General features: G+C 45.2%; 1 protein-coding gene across 5 annotated transcripts in view; it reads left to right on the forward strand.

Annotated features, from left to right (window-relative positions):
- TANC1 (tetratricopeptide repeat, ankyrin repeat and coiled-coil containing 1) overlaps positions 1-20,309 on the forward strand; it is a 222,223-nt gene that overhangs the window by 133,636 nt on the left and 68,278 nt on the right. For 4 of the 5 annotated variants that reach the window (XR_008389666.1, XR_008389667.1, XR_008389669.1 and 1 more), the window contains 2 exons: positions 7,447-7,577; positions 8,585-8,771. Coding sequence is in view for 1 of the 5 variants with exons in the window: in XM_037140442.2 (XP_036996337.2) it covers positions 7,447-7,577; positions 8,585-8,771 (318 nt within the window). In the remaining 4 variants the exon portion in view is untranslated. The remainder of the gene's footprint in view (positions 1-7,446; positions 7,578-8,584; positions 8,772-20,309) is intronic. The other variant, XR_008389668.1, reaches the window with a different exon arrangement.

Consider the following 20,309-nt stretch of genomic DNA (forward strand, 5'->3'; position numbering starts at 1 on the left):
TAGCCATCTGGGAAGTGGGTTATATGGGCAGACGAACATTTTTTCCCCATATATAAGCTGCTGAAGTGAGCACAGACATTTCTCCTGTAAGCAAAGAGCTTGTTACCGTTTGCATTCACCTGGGTACATCTTTAGGGAAAGACATTCTAGTTTATTCAGTGTTTTAATATATTTTTGAAGCAGCATTTCTTTTTTACTCTGGCAAAAAGCAGTAACTTAATGAGGCTCACAAACAAAATACATACCCCCTTTTCCTGTCAAATGGTCCTAATAAGCTGTGTCACACAGAATAAGTTCTTTACTAACGAGCTTTCTCGTTGGTAAACCAACATATTGTTTAGAGGGAAAATGTCATTTACCCACAAAACGATACCTTTGGCTTAGGGGCAAATTAAAGAACAGATAAATTAGTAAATTAAAATAGGTTTCACAGCTGTGTTCCTTTGAATTAGGGGCAACCATAATCCATTTAGGTTTGCTTTAATCTATCATTAGCTACTTGAGCAAGCTTTGATGGGGAGGGGTGAGAAAGTTTTAGTGTTATGAGTCATTGCTTAGTTGAAGATCAATCTCCAAATATGATTAAACATTTTTTTCTGGCAGTCTGGTAAGCAAATAAAACTGACATATATGAAATAGCAGAATAATTCAAAACTCTTATTGGGAGGAGCAGGGTTTTTTTAGATACATGTTTAAATAAATGTCTATGCCTTGTGTTTTTGGTTACTTTCAGACTTTCAGAAAGATGTAGAGAATGAAAAAGGTATAAAGAATAATGGCATCTCTCTACCCATTACTCAGGTTAACAAATGAAACTTAACTGTATTTTCTTCTGAACATATTCCTCTTCCTTTCCCAAGAGATAACCTAGTTCCTGCTATTTAATATTCAGCTTTTTAGAATGGTGATGCACTGTAGGATGGAATGAGGCAAGCAAGGAGGCTGGGATCAGAGAATGGCTAGAAAATGACTTCAGTAGTTAAGAGAATAAGATCAAAAATTAGAACTGGATCAGGAAAGAAGAGATAATGAATAGAAAGATTCTTGTGAAGTCTCAAGACCCTGGAGCCACGAGAGACGAAGATGATGACCTCAAGGTCCTGAGAGTCCATTTAGAGGGCAGTGCAGGAGAGGACACCATCCATTCGGGTTGAGTTTGAGGTGCTTGTGAAACATTTGGGCAAAAGTGCCCAATGAACAGTTGGAAAGTGGGGCTCAAGAAAGAGCTCAGGATGTCAGCTGGGCAGCCGTTTGTTTAGAGGAGACTAGGCGTGTTAGACTCAGGACTGGGTCATTGTGAGGAGAGGACTGAGAACTGTGGTATTTTATTTCATGAGCTATGGATAAGGTAGAAGAATCACTAGTGAAGGGGAAGGAGGAGGAGACCCCACGAGACCACACAAAATCCTGGAACCGTGGCTTTTCCCTTCCTGTGTCTTTCATGATAGTTGCCACTTGCCCATCATGGGTCAATATTTGCAAGGTCAAAATCTACAGGAATAATGAAAGAGAAGGGCTGCTCTAAAAAAATTACTGTGTGTAATAAGGGTGTGTGAGGAGAGTTGTGGAAGTGAATGAGTTTGAGTTGTAGGTAGGTGGTAAGGAATTGGAATTAGTGGGTAACAACCCCTTTTTTTATCCCAAGGAGTTCAGAAAGTAAGGGAAGATGAGGTCCAAGGGAAGATGGAAAGTAAGGTCCATTACTAGAGTGAGGTGTGTGTGGGACCATGACTTACTTATTTTTAAGAAAAGGGAGAGTTTAATATCATTACACATTTTAAAGCAGAAGTTTTCAAAATGTATGTAAGCTGTGACTTCTGGGTGGCCCCAAGACACTTGCAGGAGTCCTTGAGGTCAACACTCTTTTCATAAAATAACACTGGGAAGGTGTTCTGATTCCTCCTGCACTGAGATTGCACGGATGGTGTGACAGCAGTCATTGGCTAAACTTCTGATGCCTTCGTACATGCCAGGGTAGGGGCACCTGCTATTGTAGGGCCACACATGGTGTTTTCCACTGCCACTGTCCTTGATGAAAGACTAAAAATAATGAATGTTACTAAATCTTGATCCTTGAGTACTCATCTTTGTAATATTCTGTGCCGATGAAATAGGACATTTGCAAAAAAAGCACTTCTGTGGCATGCTGAAAGATGATGGTTGTCTTCAGGAAAAGCACTTGTGTGACGGTTGCATTGCAAGCTGATCAGCCATGTTTTAATATGGAATATCAGTTTGACTTGGAAGAATGACCAACAAATCACGGTTATTCAGAATTGGGTATTTGACACACATTTTCTTGAAAAGGCACAAAATGAACATGTTGCTTCAATTAGAAAAAAAGACTTGACAAGATTAGTTGCCAATGGTAAAATTTGACCTTTAAAGTGAAAATTAGATTTTTGGGAATTTGCATCTGTCACATTAAGCTTGATGGCTTCCTAAGACTTTTTAATTGAGATCTGTGGTGATTTTAATGAATGTGATTTTTTTGATGTTATGTAATAAATTGTACCAACATTTGCAAGATTTTTGAAATGAAATGGCCCAAAGCATGTTATTACAAAATTTTGCATGGGTGAAAATCCATTTGAAGCATAAAAAGGCTATTGGATTTTGCTGTAACAGAATACAAGAAGTTCATTCATATGGACTCAAGAGTCAGCATTGGAATTAACCTTTAAGAAATAGCTACTTGTCAAGTTTTGATGAGGTATCAAAGAATATCTATAATTAACTAAAAAGGTTCCTCCCTTTCCCAGCTACATACCTGTCTGAGGCTACAATTTTTCACATAAGTCAACTAAAAGAACATATCAGAGTAGGTTGAATGTAGAAGCAAACATTAAAATCCAGCTGTCTTCTACTAAATCAGACACTTAAAAAGAGATTTTCACAAATGTAAAACAATTTCCTTAACTTTAAAAACTGAAAACAAAGCTATTTTTTATTTAAAATGTTTTTTAACATGTAATGCATTTTATTAACTTAAAATTCATTAACATAGATTTTTAAAATCCTATTTTTAATTTCTAACATAATAAACATCAACAGATATAATCCTTGTAAGGCGAAACTTTTTGGAGTCCTCGATTTTTAGGAATGAACTTCAAGAGCCAGAAGTTTGAAAACCACTGTCTTAGAGAAAGGAAAAGAGGAAAGGGAGAGAATAAAAACAGATGAGGAAGCTGATCCAGAGTCTCATAGTTATGTAGATTTGAGGAGGACTTCAGACAAAAGTGGCACTGTGACTGAAGAGAAAAGCCTAATTCAGGATGTAGATAAGATTTGGTGATAATTCAGTGTGGGGTGAATGAGAGGAAAAGCTTAAAGATAACTTGTGTGATTAGCTATGTTTTTGTATTCCAGACTAGAACCAGTCATTGACAGAGCACAGGTTCCTGGGTGGGTGCTTCTCTACAAATACTCTTTTGGGAGATCCAGGGAGGAGGGCATGGTGATGGCCTAGGAGAAAGAGCAGCTGGAAAGAAACAGGCCAGTGCTGGCAAATGGAAGGCAAGGAAGACTAGGGGTGTTGGGCAAGAAGCAGGTCGTGGACAGGTGGAGGCAGGGGAAGGGATTTGACATCAATCAAGACTGTGTTTCATTTATCAGACTCGACTCAGAAATACTGTCTTAGAAACTGATGCCAAAGGTCCTGTTGCTAGTTCAGTGGCCAGACATTGTCTGCAATGCCCAGTGCTCCGCAGACTCTGAGGAGGATGAGGGGAAGAAAGCTTCTTTTGATGGGACGATCTTTGGTGATCTTTAGGGGGTCTCCGTGGTTCTAACAGTCAGGCTGTAAGAACAGGGAATGATGAGATGGGAAATGAAAGCAGCCAAGTGGGCCTAGTTGGAACAGTTTGGTAATCAGAAAAAAAGGAGGGAGTTTGTTATTCTGAAGGGATAGTGACTTCAGAAATAGTTATCAGAGACAGAAAAGTTATAGCTATTTTTTTAGGTAAAAGAAATATAAGCACATGGAATACAAATATGAATCTGTGACACCAGAAAATGAAATAACTGGTGTTAAAATTGGTAAGACTAATGACTGACTTTGATCTCAAAGATGTTTGGTTTATAACGTGTTTCTCACATTTTTTTGAGCCTTACAACCTTTAAGAAGTAGATTTTGGCTACTTCCCCAGTGAGGAAATGGGAGAGGTTAACTCTGTGAGGGGTTCTGAGCCCGTAGGGAAAGGTGAAGGGATGATTACAGAGCAGGTTGAAGTGATGTTGGCAGTAACTGGGGGGGGCGCTGAGTTCAGGGACTACACCTGCATGTTTGTGCCCCAAACATGGTCTGACAGGTGCAAGTAGCTACAAAGAGACAGAAGCGATCCAAGAAATGCCCTTTGCCTTCTCCACATGGTATTCCACAGTGCTATGAGATATTTGAGGAATTTTTTAAAAAGTCATTGGGAGGAATGTCACTTCCACTTGCCTAATGGATTTCTAGGGAGTGAGGCCAGTTACTCTCCCAACTCCAAATAGAGCCATCCTAAATTCTTCTGGTTTAAATCTGTGAGATGTAAAGCATGACCAAGAGGCGAGGTCTTCCTCTCATCCCTTATCCCACCTATATTGGGTAAGGTATGCCTATTACTGATGAGTGTGTTTTCACATTAACTACACAAATGAGAATAAACTCTCCCTTTATACGCTCCAGTGGGCTTTGGTTTGGGGGGTCATGTTGGAGCAAGAATTAGCTTAAATTCCGTTCTGACTGTTCAAACCTCAGTATTTGGTGATCAACTGTGGGAGTAGAAATGCATTTCCATTTCACAGTCATGTGTATTGGTGTGAGTACCCATCTCATCTCTTCCAAATTGGCACTGTCACCCTTCACCCGGTGTCCATCTGCCAGAAGGAAAAGTTCAGTGAGAGAAGGCTGTGTGGTAGGGAAGAAAAGATGCAGAAGGCGTCGTGTGGATTAAGGAATTTGGACTGAAGGAGACTTCCGAGGGGGGATGGTCACTTGGGTGACATTATAGAAAAGAAAGGGATATGAAAAGAGAGTTGGGAAGCTTTCAGAAGAAAAAACATTGCAGTGTCTTGATGAATGCCGAGAGTGAGATGTCTGTTCGCTCACTTCAAACCTTGGTAGTGTTTTGGAATTTAGGTAGAAGCAAAGTCCAGCTGAACAGTTTGGAGGACAAGTTAATCCTGACTTTGGGTGTCTTTTATCAATTCAGACATTAAGCCTGAAGTTGCCACTGCTCCCCACAACTCGTCTGAAGGGAGGGTCGGCGACTGCTCATCTTTGGGGAGACATATCTCCCTGAGAGTCAGGGCTGCCTGTGTGCAGGTGCAGGTGGAGGCAGCAGCGACCTGCTGGGGCAGCCCTGCTCCTGCAGGACCTACGCAGGACACAGAGTCTGGGGTGCAGCCCCAGGCAAGCCTGAGGCTGTTTGTCTTCAGGGCCAGTTTTGTGGCAGCCAAGCCTGTGCAGCTGCTCTCCCTGCCACTACAGCAGCTGCCAACTGGGAGTAGTTTCTGGCTCTTTCCCCAGTGTTTCAGGTTGAACTAGAAGCTAGACATTCTGGGGCACAGTCACAATTGGGTAGCACATAGAGGTTGTTTCGAAAGGAAAGGCAGGCGTGGAGTAGAGAAACTGCCGAGTTCTGTCCCTTCACCCACTTCCTCCCCTTCTCATCTGCATCCTGTTCTTCCCCTCTGGTCCAGCTGCCACCTAAGATAAAGCAGCTGGCCCTGCCCCAGCCTCGGGGCAAGGGAGGGTGAGACCAAGCCTGTTCTAAAGTGGTTCGGCCCTTGGGTGTGCCCAGGTTGTGCTGATTTGGTTTGGTTCCTGCCTTCCTCACCCAGATGCCTGTGCACCTCGAGAATCAAAATGTGACTGAGGTCTCTGTGGGAAGGGGCCTCCTGTAGAGTGGCTCTCATGTGTGGTTGATTGCACCTGTTGGCCCGGGGCCACTGCCTCTTCATGTGACGAATTTAACTCAAACAATGCAGGCACTCTCAACCCAGGCAGATCAAGCCCTGGCTGTTTTACCCCTAGTCTTCTAGAACCACTGAAAGACATCCAAGTTTGTAAACAGCTCTCCTTCCTACCCCACACATTGGGAAGCCTTTGAGAATAAGCAAGGGTAGGGTACTTCTTCTTCCTTGAAGATACACCTGCCTAATTTCCCTTCTAGCTACAGTCCTGGGAGCATGATTTAGCAAAGCTGATGTGAGTGAGGGTAATACAGAAGGTGCTCTCAACTCTGCTTGTTTTAAGGTTTGCAGTTCTTCACAAAAGGCAGTCAGTTTTGAACTGTGGTGCTATTATTGCTATTTTGTTCTTCTTTCCTTATTGTATTTTTCTGAGACCTACTATCTATTATCTGCAGATTTCCACATGTAGGGAAAGTAGGTTCATGAAAGTACGGCTTTGGGTAGCTAGACAATTTAACAAAAATGAACAAAACATTAACATGAGAGACTATATTACAAGTTTCATATTGTTCTTAAGTTCTAACTTCCATAAGCACAGTTTGCTTTATACATTATTTCATTCCCTGACGGATGCTAATTTTAAAATAAGAGAGGTATTAGAATAATGTGAATATCATTTTGTCAACCATAATTAAGTACCTACCTTTAGGCTTTTGGATACAAGGTTTACCTACAACTTAACATTTAAATTAAGTGCAACAACAAACATTTCTTTAGTGCAAAAAGCAAGATAACCGGCCTTAGGGTGATCAGAAAGAAAGTCTTCTGAGCACACCTTGTGACAAAAGGTGCTTCCAGCGTCTCTGTGGAGCATGTTGACAACGCAGCCTGATTTCTCTGCATTTGTGTGGAGTGGACAGCAGAGTGTGTTACTGGACCCTATCTTTCAGGACCCATGTCACTGGGATTTAAAATCTTTGTTTCAACTTGGACTTCTGATGATGACCCTTGAGTGGGAATCCTGGGTGTGTTTCACTGCTCTGGGGTGTGCGGACGGAGCCAGTGTCCACCGAAGTAGTCATGCCCTGCCTTGTTTTAACGAGAACTTGCGCTTCAGCTCCACCCCAACGTCCAAGTAGCCTGCCTGCCTCTCCAGTTTTACGTTATTCCAGCCCCTGTGGGCATTGGCCACACTGTGCTCTTCCAGCGGAGGAGGCAGGTACACCTGCTCCTGCTTTGGCGTCTGCTGTGCCTGTGTCCACACAGCAGGAAACTAAGAATCGCTTTCAGGTCATGACACTGGGCTCCTCTGATTCGGGTCAAACAGTTCACCTCCTGCACTTGGAGTTTCTCTTTTACTGTTTTCCGCACCTGTCACAGCCTCTTAATTAGAATGTACGGCTAGAGGACAGGCAACATTGTCAAACTTGGTGCATTTTGTAAAAATACGCAAAAGCCCCAGACAAGCAGCCGTGGTGCCAGCTCCTCCAGATGTGATACCGACACTCCCCAGAGGGCTATCTTCATTGTTTTCTCTCTCTGTTCCAGAAGCAAAGGCCGATAATGAACCGAGCTGTTCGCCGGCAGCTCAAGAACTCCTGACAAGGCTGGGATTTCTACTGGGAGAAGGGATCCCAAGTGCCACACACATAACCATTGAAGAAAAAAACGAAACCATGGTAATGCCCGCAGAAGCCACTACATGTCCCACCTGTTCAGAGGACGAACGGAGGGACGGCCGTCTTCTCCTCTCCCTTGAGTGGGGAAGCCGCGGTTCAGCCAGATGACTTTGAGCTGCTGGGGATTGAAATTTATTGCAGTCCCTTGTGGGGTTTTGCAGTGGGGAGGTGGGGAGATGCAGGAGCATACGCAGAACTTAAGGAAGTGTCCACATTAACCTTCCAGCCACCACCCGGACAAGAGCGGCCAAACGGATGAAAGTGACTGAGAGAATTCCTTAGTAATGAGACTACTTTCATCTTTATGGCACCATTCTTCTCAGCTGGATGCTTTTTTTTAGCACTTAAGATTTTGGAGGGTCAGTGGGGTGAGGAAAAGATTTATAGGAGGTGAGCCCCAGTGGTTCATCCCCCAGAGTACACTCCCCACCCTGGGGCACAGCAGCCACTCCTGAGAGGGGGGAGGGGACGGTGCACTTGAATAGCAGTGAGGGACAGAGGGCGCTTCCACCTGGGCCAGGGTCTCTGCATGGGTGTCACGCCTCGTCTGAGATGGCAGCGGCCACCAGTCTGCTTCCCCTGCTCCCAGAGCCCATAAACCTCGGGGAATTGAATCAGGTTGCTGGGCTTGTGAAACATTAGGAAAACAGAGCTCCCAGATTTTCCGTACAGAGGTCAGAGAACCCATTTGTCTTCGGCGGACTTGAAATGAGAGGAAGTCTGGCTGCTTGCTATTTCTGTTTCACAAATGTGCATTCCCACTACTTTATTTCTAGGGCTGCCCTTGCCTTAAAGTAGAAAAATCACAAGGGAGGGGCATAGATTAAGGATGTTTCTCTTTTAAAATTTGGAAGACCTGTATAGATGTTAAGCTCCCAAGATTTTAAAAACTGTTTTCCACTTTCCTGTTTTTTAGTTTTTTTTTTTGTTTGTTTCAGCGTCAAAAACAAAAGGTGTAGATGCGACCGGTACGAGCCCTGCTAACTCCTCCTCTGTTCATCTTACAGTGCACAGCTCTGAGCCAAGGCATCAGCCCTTGCTCCACCCTGACAAGCAGCACTGCGTCTCCCAGCACCGATAGCCCCTGCTCAACCTTGAATAGCTGTGTCAGCAAGACGGCAGCCAACAAAAGTCCCTGTGAGACTGTTAGCAGCCCTAGCTCCACCCTGGAAAGCAAGGACAGTGGAATCATAGGTAAGACACACACTGCTCGGCAACTCAAGGGCTTAGTGCGCGCCCACCAGAGCCCTCATTCACCGGGCTCTTCTTCAGCGGGTCGGCGCGGCGCGGTCTGGGTTGGCCGGTCTGCTGGGGCCTGCCCTGTTCTTCGCAGACCGTATGGCCTCCATGCACAGCCGAGAGAATAAAGCATTGATGTTTACATTCCTTGGTGTTTCTTTTATAACGCTGGACTCAGGTGGTAAAAAGTTTTCCCAGTCAGACCTGGCCTGTGAAGTTACAAAAATCTGCCCTCCTCACTAATGAACTGCATTTGTTGGGGGTCGGGTCTCAATGGGACACAGCAGGGCAGCAACATCCACACCTATTGCGAAGCCTTCCCAGCCCAATCTCTAGGTCATTTACATCCCCACATATTTCCAGGTGTGTGCTCTTTAGTTTCTTAATACTGGGATCTGACCGGTTTTGAGTCCAGGATTTTCTGAGAATGTTCCCCCAGCTCCCCACACCTCCATAGTTTGTGTGGTTGGTCTTGTCCAGAAGTGAGGGTCAGGATTCCAGTCCTGACTCAGGCTGCTCAGCTCGGTGACTTGAGCAGTGTTTGAGTTCTTGGCACGTCTCTTTCCTCTCCATAAAGTTAAGCATTCTGATTCGTTAGTGGTTCCTAGTCCCAGGTGAATGTCAGAATCATCCGGGGAATTGAAGAGCCCTTGTTGTTGCATCCAATCCCAGAAGCACTGCATCTAAATTCCTGCAGGCAGGCCTGGGCATCTGTGTGTCTCGGGTGTCCAGTTTGGCGCCTTTCAGGAAGCAGGCGTGTGGGACCCTTAGACGGACTGTGCTCTGCTCTAAGGTCATGCTCTAAGGTCAGGCTGCTGTTTAACATCAGTGTTCTACTGAACAGTTCCACTCCTTCCCTTTTGCTGAGTTATGCTTGTGTCTTTGATAGATATTTACATTCTGTTATGGACTGAACCCCATTTACTTCCCTATTAACATGTAACCAAATGGAGTGACATTTGAGCTCCTTGTTTTCTTGAGTGACCTGCAATCTCTTTCAAGTGCCATCTGATAAGCCAAGTTGCAGGTTCACCCAGTTGTAGTTTGAAGCTTGCCACAGAAGCTCTGTGAGTTTCCTGGGGCTGGACTGTGGGCATCCTGGTCTTGCCCTCACCGTGGCTTTCTGTGGAACCCTCAGCATGACAAGGCAGCCTCTTCCCTTGGTTTGCACTTGGATTAGCCTCTTTGGTGGGTATTAGTTTCATTAATTGCTTTATGGAAATACAGCTCACATACCATAATAATTGTTCATTTAAGCCATCGAATGGTGTTTTGGTGTATTCAGAGTTATACTACCATCACCTCTGTCTGCTTTCAGAATGTGTTTGCCCAGAAAGGAATCCTGTGCCCATTAGCAGTCACACCTCATTTCCCCCTTCACCTCCAGTGTCACTCAGTCTACTTTCTATGTCTGTAGATTAGCTGATTCTGGACATTTCATATAAATGGTGGGTTGAGGTTTTTGTAGCAAATTTAAATTCTCCGTCCGCTTCCAGTGAGCTTATTTTGCTAATTCCCCATTCTCGTCTGATGCTGCTGCCCCACCTGCTGTCTAGTCCAGTCCAGCTCACTTTTCCCAGGGTTCCTTCTGTTCTCATGCCCTGTCTGTCTGTCTCTGAGCTGTTCACCATTGCTAGATCACTGGTATTAATTCTGTGATAGCCAGATGATTTCTTTACACCATTCTTAGCTCTGCTGAAATTCTGTCTCCTCTGTAGAGTTTATTTTCGTTCACAAAGTTGGCCAGTGCAACATTTTTTTTTGGACAGCCTTTTCCTTTTCATTGTATGTTCTGGCATTGGCATTACGTGCCTCTTACTACAACCAAGCCAGTGTCTTGTTTTGACAGTTAGAAACTTTCTGAGTAACAAAAAAAAATGACATTCATTCATTGTTTCTCTTTCTCTCTCTCTCAGTAAGATACAGTGCTACAATGTAAATTGTTCTAAAGAAAGGGAGGAAAAGTTGCCGGTTTGGTTTTCTGTACTGAGCTGCAGGAATATGGAGGCTCTTAATTAGTGTTTAGTTGTTAACACAGGTCCACTCAGTCCCAGACTGGTGGGCCCCTCAGTGTATGCTCTCCATAGCACCTCAGTGTGCTCTTTCAATCCAGTTTTTCCTGGTTTCACTGTTTATTTTTGTCTCATATGAAGAGGGGACTAATCTGAATTATCCCAGCTCTCCGCTGGGCTCCTAGCATGGTGTTGGGAATGAGAAATTAAAGAGAGTTTTTGCTACCATCAAGTTCCATTGAAGGAAGGACCATTTAGTTGGTTTTTAAAGAAGCTGTGTGGGATTCCCAGTCCAGGTTGGCATTGTCACATCTTTTAATGCCATCTGTATTTTTAACTGTTTTGTCCTTAAAGTTAAATGACACATTTTGTGTCATCGAAGCTGGCCTTCACTTTTTCGCTCAAGTCAACATGTTCCCTTAACTCAGCAGATGAAAGTGGGAGGAACTCGAGAGGGCAAGTCCCCCTTTTAGGAAGACCCCAGGCTGGAGGGTGCGCTTCACGTCGTTTTAGCTCATCTCCTGCCGGGAGCAAGGATCGTAGGTGGCCGGGAGGAGAATACTGTGCTGGTGACAATGTTCCTCTGTTCTCTCTCCTTCCTGATCTGCAGAATTAGTCTTTTGCCAAGGGACACATGGGAGGTGTGGTAGGGAGGGGAAGGGAAAAAAGCAAGTATTTCCTCTCCAGACAGACTGTAGGCACTGTGTGTGAAGCGGCAGGAGCGGCGGGGCCGGGGCGGGGTGGGGGGGGAGAGCTGCCCCCTGGGCCCGAGCAGCGTGTGCAGGTCTTGTGGCCTCTTTGAGACCCTCAGGGATCTGCGATGCAGGGTGCTTCTGCTATTGCCAGGAAGGCGTGTATGCCTTTTCTCCCTGAGGAGCAACGTTTGTTTTTACAAGGTGTAGCCCGGGAGTGGCAGCCTTAAATGTTTAACAGAATAAAATATGCAGGAACACAGCGATCCTAGTGGTCAGAGATGACATGGAGATACCTTGGCTTTCTGTTTTGGAATGCGTGGCAGCTGCTTATAAAATGGGCTGGTTCAGATCTGTGTTCCAACTTACTGAGGGCCTGGAGAAGGGAGGAAGAGTCTTTCTGGTGAATTTTCCAGTGTAAGATGTGTAGGATTTGTCAACCCACAGAGCCCAGGGTGGAGTGGCGGCGGTTGTGGGGGCGGGCTGGTGCGGAGTGTCCACAGCTGCCCTGCCCTCACCAGCTTTGAGGAGCTGCAGGCTCCCATGCGGTAGGGCTCTGACCAGAGCTCCATGCACAGTATTAAGTCATGTAGGACATTTCAGGTAAATTTCAAACAGTGCTAACCCATCCTGAAGTCTTCCTGGGCCTCCCCTTCTACTTCAGCTGATCTCCATCATGCCGATTATATTTGATCTAAGTGTTTTCGCCCCACAGTGTCGGAGGGAAGCTTGTTCCCACGTGCCCAGGTGGCCTTCGCGGGCCTGACACAGGGTTCCTCGCCTGGGCCCTGTTGCCACTTGCTTTGACATACTGCAGGGGGAAGAGAATTTTCTTTTGAGGAACTGCTCAGTAGGAGAAAAGGCAGGCTAGCGATCATTAGAAGACTTTCTCGGACCCCTTGCAGCCTGTCTCTGTGGAACCCGCCCCGCCCGCCCCCGTTCACACTTGACTGCGTTATGCGGGGGCGTCCAGCTCCGTCCTGTTTCCTGGGGCCGGAGTCCTGCCTGCGGGAATGTCTTCAGAGGTGTGATGACTCTGTCACATAGGAACACTGTCTGAGCTGGATGGGATTAGCTGAATTCCCTGTGAATATCTTCTAAAAAAAAAATTCCTTGCTCTTTACGTATTGAAATCATTGGTCTGACCTAGAAGTTAGTGTCTGATTTTTCTCACCTGCCATGTGAAAAATCCTTTAAATGTGAAACCCAGCTGTACCCAGTCATTATAAACTAGTTTTTCAATTACTTGGTTTGAAAAGGAAAAAAATTATAAAGAAGTGGCTTTTAAAGGTGTTCCCCCCATGTCTGGGAAAACATTTTTTCTTAGTGATACTCTCTTTATATAACTTACTCCCAGCTGTTACAAATGGAAATTGTAAAGTGTATTAATCCCAGTTTCCAACAGATGTGTTTTCATTAGAACCTATGAGGAAACCAATCTGATTTTTTTAATTGCATCACTGAAAATAGTGGGTTTGAAGAATTTTTTGATTTTAAAGTATTGTTTGTGTCCATATCATGATCAATATTTTGTGTACGGGTATTTACTTTAGGGAAATGGGCTTTTTTCTCTGTTAAGGAAGAAGGAAAATGTGTACTTGCTGGGGAGAAACAAACAGTACCCAGCTTTTCCCTCAAGATTTTAAAAAATAATAAATCTTCCCTACCCATTAATGCATGTGGCCATGACAAGGCCTTGCAGATAGCAATTAGAAAAGTCCCGGCTTTGAAGAGAGGTCGTTAAAAGTCAGCCATCCTTCCATTTCCTTCCTCTACGATCATCTTGTACCTGCTGACACTTACAGTCCCCAGATGGCTTTTGCGGTGCTCTGGCTATGCTTCCTGTTGAGAAGGGGTATCAGTGCAGGTCCAGGAAGGGAGGAGGGGGGGTTGCAAGTGACAGTGGTCCCATCTTCCCCGCTCGTCATGTCTCCTGCACCCAGCCGTGTGCTGTTCACCTGCCAGACTTCCCAACACCTGAGCCACCGCATCCTACCCGGCAAGGTAGCTTTCAGGATGATTACGTGTTCAGGGTTTGGAAAGGGTAAAGCAAGAACTTGGGTTCTTCCTGCTGCCTGTTCCTTTTCTTTGGGGGGGGGGGGGACTTGTGTTTATTTGCTTTGTCCTTCTCACTTGGAAGCAGGTGTAAGTTTAGGTGGGGGATATCTCCACAGAAATGTTTCTCCTGTGAAAGGGACATAAAATGAAATAGTGGCCACTGGAATGATTATCCTGCTGGTACTTACTAGTGTTGGATAATATTTGTCTTTTTGCTTAGGATAGTGGAAAAAAAAGTTATCATGGGCTGACATGTATCTTCCTGTGTCTCTCATTCACCCTCCTAAGCTTGTAAAATGAAAGTGATTCCAGAGGAAGCTTTAGATCTTTTATTTCCTGGACTTTGTGTCCCAGGAGAGATGAACACATGCAGAGAGCGACATGCGAAGAGAAATTAATTGTACTGCGTTTTCATTTTTAACTAGTAAATCCAGCCCCTTTTGATTTATGCTAACGCTGCTTTGCTGCCACCGGTATTGCCCTGCTTGCTGCTAAATTAAAATGCTTCGGGACTGATTTGGTAATAACTATTTACTGTTTCAGATCAGTGTTAATATTCATTTTACTATATTGCCTGCAATTTAAAAAATCATCCTTAATTATAGACACTTTTTAAAATCTCTTAGGTGAAGGAGGAAAATTGCCTTTACATACATGATTCTGTAGTACATTTAATGGGGGAGAGAAGTCCTTGGTGATGATTCTAGTCAGCAAAGCGCCTGCTGCGCTCCACTCCGATTGGTTGTTCTGTCAGTGTTGCAAGCCTTTATTGGCACCTCCTGTGCACCAAGAGCGAGTTGGCCCAGTACTGGAATAAGAGACAATGAAGATACACTGCAGTATCTGTTTCAAAACCTGTCCGCCCGAGGGACCAAAGGGTAGTCTGTTGTCCTCTGGAGGGTCTGAGCAAGCTGTCGGTTGCTGGAAAGGGTTAAAACATGGCCATGTTTGACATCTCTGATGGAAGATACATGTTGTAGGTGCATAATAATGCCAACCACTCATAGCTCCTTGTGCTCTTTTATAGAAGATTCTAGAACTTTGGGGTGCCTTTGGACTATGTAAGAAGCTCCACTGCCTCTGCCTTCAGTGTACAGGTTTTGTGAAGCTTTAAACATGGTGCCGTGTGCTGTCACCCGAAAATTTATGTTTAAATCCGGAGGCTTTTCTCTGCAGACTAGTACCTGCTGTTCCAGGCTGAACTAGGGCCGAGTGGCCAAGTGAGGCAGGTGTCCTCCCTTCCCCACCGCCCTGCTCCAGCTGATCCTTCAGGTGTTTCCACAGTCAGAAGCCTGAAGAATGCTGCTCTGAATGCATGGCTCAGGTCCCTGGCCTTGCTGCATGTCATAGCAGAGCACGCCTTGCGCAACACAGTGAGAACTGAGCTGGAGATTTGGTACAGAGATCTGTCTGTCACAAGCCAAACACGGGGCAAGGCCAGAAGGGAGTGGGGCTGTGCAGTGCATTGCACAGGCTGGCCAGAGGAGCTAAGCTGTTGTCCGTGACAAGTCGCAGAAGAAGCCAGAAAGTTCCCTGGAGCCAAAGGTAACTCGGGCCACTTTCCCTGTGGCCTTCCAGGGAAGGGCAAGTCAGCTCAGGAGCTGACACCGGAGCCCTTCCCTTGCTCTGCAGAGGGAGGGAGAGAGCGGTTCCTCCAGGTGAGCCTCAGACTCGGTTCCCTGTGTGGTTTCTCAGCCTGTGGGTGGGGCTGAGGACAAAGCACAGGCCCGCATTTCTGGTCAGGTTTCACGCAGGCTGGTTTCATTTATGCCATTTCCCCCCTTTGTTCCCGTTGGGGAGATCCTAAATTCGACGTGGGAAGGAGCAAAACTTAGGTTGGGTCAAGAGGACCGAGGTGGTCACAGGTTGCTTCCTCAACTTGTCTCTTTGATCTTTTCTCACTTGTTTGTGCTTTCTCTGCTTCCCCTTTCAAAGGCTGTTAGTGATCTTTATTCCGTCCAGTCAAAGCAGGTCGTGTCTGCAAGTAGCTCCGTTTTCCTTTTTTATTCACTTCTCCCCTCCTCTCACTTTAAGCAACCTCTTTCTTTCTTTCTTTCTTTCTTTCTTTCTTTCTTTCTTTCTTTCTTTCTTTCTTTCTTTCTTTCTTTCTTTCTTTCTTCTTTCTTTCTTTCTTTCTTTCTTTCTTTCTTTCTTTCTTTCTTTCTTTCTTTCTTTCTTTTCCTTTCTTTTCTTTTCTTTCTTGTCTGGTCTTTAATTCACTGGTCTAGGGTTTTAACTTTTAAACTCTGCCTGTCTACTATTAAGTTGAATATAGAAGTTTATGTGTTTTTTTTTTTAGTGCTACTTTTTTTTTTTCAGTTGAGTGGGGAGGAGAACATTCTTGAGTCCTGATGACATATGAGGCCCTTCACTTAGGCCCTTGTATCTGATTTTCTCTACAATCCTGGTAAGGACAAGGGGTTTTCTTCATTGAGCCCTGACTTTGAAAACAGAGAATGCAGGACAGTTCTGGAGTACTTGAGGAACATTTCAACTTCCATTTTTTTCTTTCATTGTGTGTGGTGTACATTATAATCAGAGTAGTACATATACGTAATTTATAAATCCATGTATTTGGGGTGTAGTCTCAAAATTTCCTGCGAGCACTGTGGCGTGGTCAGAGCAGTGTGGAGCACCGTTGGGAGCACAGCAAGGCGGGGGGCTTTCCCGCCCACCGGGCTCTCCGAGGAGTATGGAGTGAGTTGAGATAAGATAAGGGTTTTGGGCAGAGACCATACATAGTAAACAGTATTATAATATTCATTTAGCCACTTGTTATTTCCTACGGATACTCTTTATTTATACTCAGTCTCCCTTGGATGGATTTACAATGCTAATAAATAGACACTTAGTAAAACAAGATTTTTCTTTTTCAGTGGAGGTCTGAGCTGGGGAAAGGAAATCGGAGTGAGAGAGAAGACGAAGTCGGGAGTCAGGCTCACAGGGTTTTATTCATTGTGCTCACACGAGGGAAGACTGTTTTATTCTTAGGTTTCCTAGCGGTCTATATACAGAGAGAGACACAATCAAATACGTAAGATGGTGTTTGTAAGGTAAAGACAAAAACATGTACCTGTTCGGGGCCCAGAGGGACAGACCCTCAAGACCTGCCCATGCCCTGGGTCCCCGGCTGAGGAGGAACTCTGCTATCTGCGGGGTTTACATTTGATATCCATGACCCTTAGTTCCTAAACAATTCTGGACTAATGGTAGAGTTAGTTCCATTTTCTTTTTTGTGTTCCTTAAAGCCTGTAACTTGATTTATATCCCATCAAAGTACTTGTCGGGCCCTGGACTGAAACGGATTATTTTCCCTGATTCTGTATAAAGCGTACATTCAACACAGAAAGAACCTTCAAAAGGCAGAGAGGGGGTGAAAGAAAATTGGGAAGGAGAAAGAATGTAGTTTTATTGCAGAGGCTTATGTAGCAAAACATTTGATGACTGAATAGATCTGCCTGCTCCCCCCACCTCCCAGCTACCCCTTCCTCCTGGCTGCTCCAAGCCTCTCGCTGACGCCTGTCAGCCAGCCCAGGGGTTCCTGTTTTTAACAAGGCAGACGTCAGGAACTGCAAAATATTTCTTAGCCACAGGTAATTACAGAACAACTTTTACACTTTGAGCACTGTGCACGGCAAAGGGAGTTTCAAAACACACGACATGTGCGGTCAGAAGAACTTAACTGTGTGTGTATGTGTGTGACCAGTTTCTCCGCGTGTGTGGAATCTGTTTCCACACCATAAGGTGGGGTTGGTGGTTCTCTGCCCCTTCTTATGGTTGTGGGGGTCATGTATGTGTCCCAATATAGCTTGAAATTTTTTTTTGGTAATACTGTAGCCCTGTGCTTGTTACTACAGAGAGGAAGATAACACACAGTTTGTGGTTAAAAAGAATTTCAGGCTAGGCAGAGAGTCAGAAGTAGCACAGGCGAATCAGTGAGCAGTACCAAACCTGCGTTACTACCACATTGTGAGCAGCATGTCACTGCACAGCTTGGTAACACGTGAGGCCTGAGACTGCGCTCATGTACAGAACCTCGTGTGCTGGGAGACCGGCTGAGACCCGGCGTGAGTGACGGGAGCAAGTCGTAATTGACTCCAGAAAAGTTCAAATGGCACTTATTTTTATAGTTCTAAAAAAATCATCATAGTGAAAACAGGGTGTGTGTGCTTTAAGTTGAAGGCGACTGGGTTACCGTAATTAGGAGTTTGGATTTCTGCTAGCCTGGAAGAAACACAGATATTTTTCAGTAGCTTGTCAATTGCTGTAAGAAACTGCTTTCTTTTTCCTGGAGATGGCGGACCTGCCCTACTTGGTGTGTTGCTGAGGTCACACAGGGAAACTGGACAGGTTGGGCCTTTATCCGGCCCTTTGGATCTGCCTCAGGGCTCAATCGTGGCCGAGCTGAGATGAAAGTGCACTGCCCGGGCTTTGAGCCAGGTGGGTGGATCCAGTGTTGGATCCCAGGCAGGAATCTTGTGAAGTGGGGTGATCACAGCAGAGCATCTTTGTGGCTGGGCCTGTGGCCTCAGAGCTCTGGCTTCTTATCTCTCAGGACCCTGGTGAGTGGGGATGGGGAATCCTGTCTCCCAGATGAACTTCATGTGGGCAGCGGGAGAGTCTTCTACTTACAGACACATCATCGACTCATAATATGCTGCTTTTGAAGTGGCGACCCCACCTGGGACTTCCCACCTCAGCTGCAGTTTCTGCACCTGGGCCTCTCTCCCACCCACGTTCCTTGTGCTCACTGCCGGGCCCTGAGTGTGTCACTCGTCGGGACCTGGGCACCGTGGCCGTACAGGGGGAACTGGACCCCAGCCTGTCCCTTCAGTCCGGGAGCCCGACCAGGCCACCCCTGCTCTCCCCAGCTGCTTCCTGGAACCCGCAAGTCCTGCTTTTGGTGCTGCCACTTGTACTGGGGGGTAGGGAAGCCCGTGTTCTCCCTGCTTGAGGTCTGAGTTGGGACTCAGGTTCTTAGAGGTTGGATTCTGAAGTGCGTGACACTTAGGGAAATGAAAGAGGAGAAATGTCACTTTGACTTTTTCACTCTAAGGATGTGTGCCCCAATATAAAACAGACACAAACTATCAAACCAAACCAATCACCTCCACTCCAGTCTGTAGATATTGGGGTAGCCTTGGAACCTAACTAATTATAACATGTCTGTGGGAAAAGCATCCTGAGTCCCAAACACTGGACTTATAAATGAAGGTTTGTAAAACAGACACAACTTATTAACGGGGTTATAATGAATAATTACCATTAATAAGCAACAATCTCACTAATAAACTAGAGTATGCCCATGAAGCACTAAGCACCGCCCCTGATGTATAGTAGCCTTCAGTAAAGTCAGCTGCTGCTCTCGCCACCAGCAGTGGCATTTTTAGGATCGAAAGAGTCATGCTTGCTATATTTATGCTCACGTCAATGATCCATTAAAACACATACACAGTGAAGGCTGTGATTGATTCCAAACATGTGGGGAGATGAGTATTAATACTCCTGAATAAGTACTTCAAAATGCTGGGAATAATGACAGATGGCGCAAAGCTACAATGGGTCTTATCACAAATAAATTTACACTTTGGTTAGAGAGACATAACACCAACAATCTTGAACCAAGAGCAATGAGATTAAATGTGGTGTCTGTGACCACAGCTGAAATAGAAGTTTGTTCATTTGCTCATTCATTGAATAAGCAAACATTTAGTGAGCACTTGGTAGGTGCCAGACACTAAGCTGTTCAGAAAAAGAGATCCTGGTGGTAGATTCTACTCTAAAGGAGGGAGGTTTCAGCTAAGCGGGTATTTAAGCAGAAAGGTAAGTATGGATAGGACGTCCAGACTGGGGCAGCAAGAGCAAAGGCAGTTTTAGAATCGGGGCAGAATGCCCTGGAGTCATGGCAAGGAAATTGTTTTGTCTTTACTTCTAACCCTTAAAGAGCGTTGTAAAAATAAACAAACCCCCTTTGGACCCTTTGATCCCAGATAACAGACTCTGTTTGGAGTGAGTTCACCAGCCTGCTGGTAAAAGTCTGAGTCCTCCTGGTGTGTTGGTGAAACAGCTTAATCCAGGCAGCTGGGTTCTGAATGCACTCTGACCCCATGCAGCCCCGTTTAAGTCCAGCAGCGAAGGGCCAGGGCTGCTGGGATCCAAACAGGGGACAAAGGGATCAGAGATCATGGTCCTTGTTCTCAAGGACACAAGCCGGTGTCCTTGGTGAACGGTGCTTACAAGACCATATGGCTCAGTATCGGAAGCTGCATCGTAGGGTGAGCATGGAGTGGAGGAAAAGTAGGTTCACAGTTGTGAGTACTTGAACCCCAGAGTTTATTCTTGTAATACTTATTACGTAATTGTTGCATTATTTACTATACAAACAGCTACAAACCTCATCTGCCCCACACTGTGTTGCGGCATCATATTCCTCCTTTTCTCTCTAGAGGGTCTTCTGTACTGGTTTTCTTTCTCAGAGGTTAAATTTTAATTCCGCAGCCATGCGGTCCTGCCCATGCTTGTGTTTTCCTTGCGCTGTTCACCCAGAGGCTTTCCATTCTGTGCCGCTGAGGAACAGAGTCGAGTTAGCCTCTCAGACTGTTGCAAACAGATGTTCCAAAGTTTATTCAAAAGACCAAATTCTTGGCTTGACTCTATAATCGTATTTTCATTTTTACAAATTTGTCTTCTGCATCTTGTCTTCATTAACCTTGGGGCTTCCCCACTCCTGC

Source organism: Artibeus jamaicensis, unplaced genomic scaffold (assembly GCF_021234435.1).
Source record: "Artibeus jamaicensis isolate MK-2021 breed Jamaican fruit bat unplaced genomic scaffold, CSHL_Jam_final contig_936, whole genome shotgun sequence".
Taxonomy (NCBI): domain Eukaryota; kingdom Metazoa; phylum Chordata; class Mammalia; order Chiroptera; family Phyllostomidae; genus Artibeus; species Artibeus jamaicensis.